A 6,365-nucleotide genomic window follows, 5' to 3' on the forward strand; every position below is an offset into this window, starting at 1 on the left:
TCACATCCGTTCCGTGCAATCAATTCATTTAATAAATATTGAGCATCCCATTTCTGAAAGTCCCGGAATTGGGCCTAGGAATAAAATGGGCATGGCCCCTACCATCATGGAATCACATCAGATTGTAATTAAACAAACGCTATGAAAGTGCAATGTAGTGTAAGTTTCTAGGAGCAAAATACAAACTTTCAGAAGTCACTTAAGGAAAATTTCTATTTGCAGAGAGCATTTAAACTGACGGTTGAGAAGCACATTTTTGTAAAGGTGGCCCTGGGGAAGAAAAAGAAAAAGAAAAGAAAAAAAAAAAAGTCATGCCATGGATTTTATTAAGGGAAACCGAGCAGCAAGTTGAGACTGGAACTGATACTGCAGAACTTCAACTTCGTACAACAAGGTGAGGATGTTGGGCCTCATCCAAGAGTCAAAGGAAAGCCACTGGAGGGTTTTCAGCGAGGAAGTGACCAGCCCCGATCCACAGTCGGAAAAAGCTCCTTCAGTCAGACCCGTGCACAGCCCCGCAGGCGGGTGGGTTTATTAGGGCCACTCCCCTAGTCAGCCTCTCTCCACCCCAGTCACCGCCTCCTGCTTCTCCGCGCAACTGTCCGAGGGAGGTGGGAAATGTGTGAGAGGGGCGGGGGGAAGACAAACATTCTCAAAAAATATTAAAAAGAAAACATCCCACTTGGCAGCGGGTGCGCGGGAAGTTCAGCGCGCGAGTTCCGGGTTTCCCGCCAGCCGCCAGCCCGCCCCCCGCCGGCCGCAGCCCGGGTGAGCCCCCAGCCCCTGCTCGGGCCGCAGCCTTGCTGGGCCGCGTCCGTCGGTCTGTCCGCTTCCCCTCCCCCCCCACCCGCCCATCCCCGGGCGCCGCGCCGGGTCTGCGGTTCCGAGAGCGGCCGGGGTTTTTGCCAGGGCTCCCGCAGCCCGCTTTGGCCCCGGCCGCGCCTCGGCTGCGGCGCTTGCAGGACTCGCGCCCCCCCCCCCCCCGCCCCGGGCGGTTCGGGGGGTTCGGGTCTCGCCGCGGCCCCGCGCCCTCCGCCCACGCTCCGCGGCCCCGGGCAGCCGCCTCGAGCGCCACTTGTGGAGTTCTTCCCCCGGAGGCTGTAACTTTACAGCAGCCTGAGCGAGGCCTGTTTTTTATTCAGAAACCAGCAACCCGAGTGTCTGTAGAAAACGCTCAGATTGGGGGCCAGCCCACCCCCTTGAAGATCTCTCACACATTGGTGGGCAAGAAGCGTCTGGTTCTATCAGCCTTTCTTGGAGAGCTCAGAATTCTGTTGCCATCTTCCAAATAGAGCCGAATTGGTTGCGGGGCCGGGCCGGGGTGGGGGGGGGGGGGTGCTTTTTGATGAGGCTGTTGCTCTTAACCTGGTGGAACTGTACCTGAACACCATCTCACAGCCTCTAAGCGGTGATCCTGGGGCCACCACGCACGAGCCAGGCCCAAACCCTGTCCTGGTGACCCCTCCTGCAGGAATCGCACTGAGAGCTCCTGGGACAGGCTCGCGGTGGGGAGGAGCAAGGAGATGAATGTGGCAGCCAAGTACCGCCAGGCGTCGCTGTACGTGGGTGACCTCCACGCAGATGTCACCGAGGACTTGCTGTTCAAAAAGTTCAGCACCGTGGGGCCTGTGCTGTCCATCCGCATCTGCAGGGACCTGGTCACCCGCCGCTCTCTGGGCTATGCCTACGTGAACTTCCTGAAGCTGGCCGATGCCCAGAGGGCTCTGGACACGATGAACTTTGACACGATAAAGGGCAAACCCATCCGCCTCATGTGGTCTCAGCGCGATGCCTACTTAAGGAAGTCGGGCATCGGGAACGTGTTCATCAAGAATCTGGACAGATCCATTGATAACAAAACCCTCTATGAACATTTTTCAGCCTTTGGGAAGATCCTTTCCTCCAAGGTGATGAGTGATGACCAAGGATCTAGGGGCTATGCATTTGTGCACTTTCAGAACCAGATCGCAGCCGACAGGGCCATCGAGGAGATGAATGGGGCTCTGCTTAAGGACTGCAGGCTGTTTGTCGGCAGATTCAAAAACCGTAAAGATCGGGAAGCCGAGCTCCGCAACAAGGCCAATGAATTCACCAATGTTTACGTCAAAAACTTTGGAGATGACATGGATGATGAGAGACTGAAGGAAGTTTTCAGTAAATATGGTAAAACCCTGAGTGTGAAGGTGATGACAGATTCCAGTGGGAAATCCAAAGGCTTTGGCTTTGTGAGTTTTGATAGCCATGAGGCTGCCAAAAAGGCCGTTGAAGAAATGAATGGAAAGGATATAAACGGACAGCTGCTTTTTGTAGGCCGGGCACAAAAGAAATCCGAGCGACAGGCCGAGTTAAAGCAAGTGTTTGAGCAGCTGAAACAGGAAAGATTTCGGAGGTGCCAAGGCATGAAGCTCTATATTAAGAATCTCGATGACACCATTGATGATGAGAAACTGTGGAGGGAATTTTCTTCATTTGGATCAATTAGCAGAGTCAAGATAATGCGGGAAGAAGGGCGAAGCAAAGGGTTTGGCTTGATCTGCTTCTCCTCTCCTGAGGAGGCCACTAAAGCAATGGCTGAGATGAATGGCCGTATCTTGGGCTCCAAGCCACTCTACATTGCCCTGGCCCAGAAGCCCTAGGAGAGAAACACTTACCACGGCAGCCCGTGTTTGCAGCAGCCTTGGGAATGACCGTGATCTCTGCCTGAATTAGCCTCAGAAACATTTCAAATCCCAGCTGATGGTCCCTTGATTTAGTAAACTTTGTGATAAAAGGTTTTGTATATGAAGCTATTTTTTTCTTTGGTGGAAAAATAAATGAATCTCGGAAGCTTGATTCATTTCACAGGGGCACATCTTCTAATTATAATATTGTGTATTATTCTGATTTTGATTTAGTATTCATAGCAATAAGAATAATTAGATATATTTTTATTACATTTTGAACCATCTGCAGTGAGGTAATTATTTGAGTTCATATCATATTTTCTTTCTTATTTTAATAATATTGCTAGCTTTAATTTCTTCTGTGAAAATATGCTAAAAATAGTTCTTATACCTAAGAATCACAAAGTGATTTATTTTTACAAACAGAAATTTTCTAATTTCTCATTTCAGCTTTTTAAAAAAAACCAAAGGTTTAAGAATTGCTAGTGTAAATTCAGTATGTAATTTCATTCTGAATTAATGTTTAACATACTAGGAAGTAGTTCAGTTTCTTTTCAATTTATATACAGATATGATTGTTTTTGTGATGGCTGAAATTAATGATGGAGTTTTTTAATGTTGCCTACAAATCTGATTGATAGGATATTTTGCTGTTCTTTCCATTGGTAGGCTATAGTTCAGGGACTTGTTGATTATCAAAATTGGAACTTGAGTGGTAAAACTTTAACTTCAACATTCCTTATGTTATATACTTGTATCAATTAAGGTGACAAAAAGTAAGCTTTATCTTAATTCTCTTCCTATTTGTACAGTTTAGGATTATGCCTTAACTTTTTGCCAGGCACCAATATTAATCAAAGTCCTATATAGAGAACATAGAAATTCTTAACAAATGTTTCTCAATGTATATTTTATATTGGTCTATGTAATGATATTATCTCAGGGTTCAGAAAGTATGTTTCTTTATTTCTATTAACTCATGTCTCTTTTTATTAGACCGTGAGTGCTACTGAATTAACATTCAGTATTAGCCTTGATGTATCAGAAGCTCACTGATTTTCTGACAAACTGAGATTTCATCAATTTGCCTATTTTCTAGTAAAATTTTTATTTTGGTCCCATTTCCAGGTCTCTCTTTCTCTCCTACCTTTGATCTATATTATTCAACTTTGTTTTATACTTTTTTAAAAAGGGCTTTATTGTATTGATTTTTATCATGTGCTATTTGAAATCCACCTTGGAAACCAAGACAAGAGTTATTTATTTACATTTGAATAATTACTTTTACAATTCTGTTTTACCAAAGGTGTCTGGAGAATAGGTTTGTTGTTCTTGTTGTTGCTGTTTTATTTTATTTTATTTTTTTATCTGCTTAGTGGTTTCCTGTAACCATATATTGAAATCTTCCATTTCTTATATTATCAATACAAAAGATATATTAAAATATTTTCTTTGGCAATACTTTACCTATGAGAGAATGAGAAAATCTGTTTCTGTTTATTTTCATATAACTATATGTTTATTCTGGCACATTTTCTAAATTAAAAGTCTCTTTTGAACAATGAAAAAAACGTGGAAAACGAAAAAAATTTACAGCAACATATGATACCATTATGCAGACAAATCTTCTGTTAAAATTTGTTGCATTATCTTCCCAAATTTTATACAATACACATAGATACTTTAACAAAAAAAAAATCATATTATAACTTCTATAAATTATTTTCTTTATTTTACAGTATGCCATAGTCAACTTGCATATCCACAAATAATTATCTGCATTATAATTTTAATGAGTTTTGTTCCTTCAATGTTTGTACCATAATATAATGAATTTCCTCTTGAAACACAGGTATCAAGATTGTTACATTGTTTCTTATCCCCCCCCTTTTTTTTCTGTCATAGACAGCTTGGAGATCAACATCCTTGCAAATTTATGTATGCTGATATATCCAATTATTTTCTTACAAAAATATGTAGTTCCTTGGAATTAATGTTTAAAAGGTGAGCAATTTTTAAAATAACTTTGATGAATATTGCCCAAATGTTCTCCTGAAAATTTGTGCCATTTCCATTATCAGTGTGGAGGATTGTCCATTTCCATATTCCCCAAGAACAAGGGATTATGTTTAAGTTATCTAATTCAACATGATGCATAAAGCAGAATATTTCATGGTTACTTTTTTTTTATTATATAAAAGTTAAACAGCATTTCTTCTATCTGTTGGCCATATGCATTTTCATATTTGTGAACTAATGTTTCATTATTTTAGTTTGTTTTTCTTTTGGGTTGTTTTTTCATTTGTGTGGATTTATGACATTTCTTTACATATTAAGGACAAAATGTTAGACTGTTTTCCCCCGATATTTCCACTTTGTTTGTAGTTTTGAGGGTCATTCCAAAGTTAAATTTTTAACTCAGATTTTTTAGTCTTTTACTTAGATGGCTTTGATGTCATGATTCAAAACACTTTGAACCATTCAAATATACATGCAGACACACACACACACACAATTAATTAATTGGTATTATCTTCTGTTACTTTCAGAGTTTTATATTCTCAACAATTTCTAAGCACAACTTTTGTCTGTGGAGTATTTTATCGACAGCCTGTAGTAAATCCTTTAAAATTGTCTTCCTTTTCAACCTTTATTAATATGTTTGGTAAATACCTACCTTCTGTAAGAATCTCTGTGACACTCATACCTACTGTAATTCACTGGGCCTGTGAATCACCGTGTGAAGTATTTACTTCAAAAGCACAGCATTACTGAGAAGGAGACTAGGCAACAGGGCTGGGAAGTGTAGTGGGCGTGTCAAGCCTTGACATCTCTTTCTGGATAATCCAGTCTATCGAAGTGTTCAAATATTTGAACAATATTTCATCATGCTTGTAAATGGATTGTTGAGATAATATCAGGGAACTGAGTTCTCTGCTATGTGCACAAGGAATTAATAGGACATAAGATCAGATGTCTGGATGAATTGTAGCTGTAGCTTCGTGACACAATATTCTACCATTTTAGGAGAATTTGCTTATTCTTAATATTTACTGTGAGAAATGACTAAGCTCACAAAAATACATAATCCCGTGGATTTTCCTGATTAATTTATTTAAATGTTTGCTTTCTCAATTGTGTGCGTGTGTGTGTGTGTGACAGTATCGGGTAATCCTAGTTGGCAGTGTAAGTTCATTCTTTGAAGAAAATTTAATTATTATGCCCAAGTGTCTTGAGAAATAAGAATCTTTACTTTTCTGATAAGCATTCCAGTAAGAGCTAATTTCTATAGGTGCCTTGAGCAACTCTATTCTTGCCTCCCTCTCCACACACACATTGCCAACTTTGTTGTATGGATGCCTGCTTGCATGCACAGCCAATTCAATAAATGTGCCTTCTAACATTTATTTAAACTTTTAAAATTATTTTGGGGCACCTGGGTGGCTCAGTTGGTTAAGCGTCCAACTTCAGGGCAGGTCATGGTCTTCACGGTTCATGGGTTTGAGGCCCACATCAGGCTCTGAGCTGATGGCTCGGAGCCTGGAGCCTGCTTCAGTTTTCTGTGTCTTCCTCTCTCTGTGCCCCTCCCCTGCTCACGCTCTGCCTTTCTCTCTGTCTCTCTGTCTCTCTCTCTCAAGAATAAATAAACATTAAAATAAATAAATAAAAATTTTAAGTTTTTAAATATTTTTAAATTTTTAA

General features: G+C 41.1%; 1 protein-coding gene across 1 annotated transcript; it reads left to right on the forward strand.

Annotated features, from left to right (window-relative positions):
* Window positions 1-594: 594 nt before the first annotated feature.
* On the forward strand, window positions 595-6,066 carry PABPC4L (poly(A) binding protein cytoplasmic 4 like). Its single transcript, XM_043568446.1, has one exon. It carries the CDS (start codon window positions 1,524-1,526, stop codon window positions 2,634-2,636), a length of 1,113 nt encoding a protein of 370 aa, XP_043424381.1. The 5' UTR covers window positions 595-1,523; the 3' UTR covers window positions 2,637-6,066.
* Window positions 6,067-6,365: the final 299 nt, after the last annotated feature.

Source organism: Prionailurus bengalensis, chromosome B1 (genome assembly GCF_016509475.1).
Source record: "Prionailurus bengalensis isolate Pbe53 chromosome B1, Fcat_Pben_1.1_paternal_pri, whole genome shotgun sequence".
NCBI classification, from domain to species: Eukaryota; Metazoa; Chordata; class Mammalia; order Carnivora; family Felidae; genus Prionailurus; species Prionailurus bengalensis.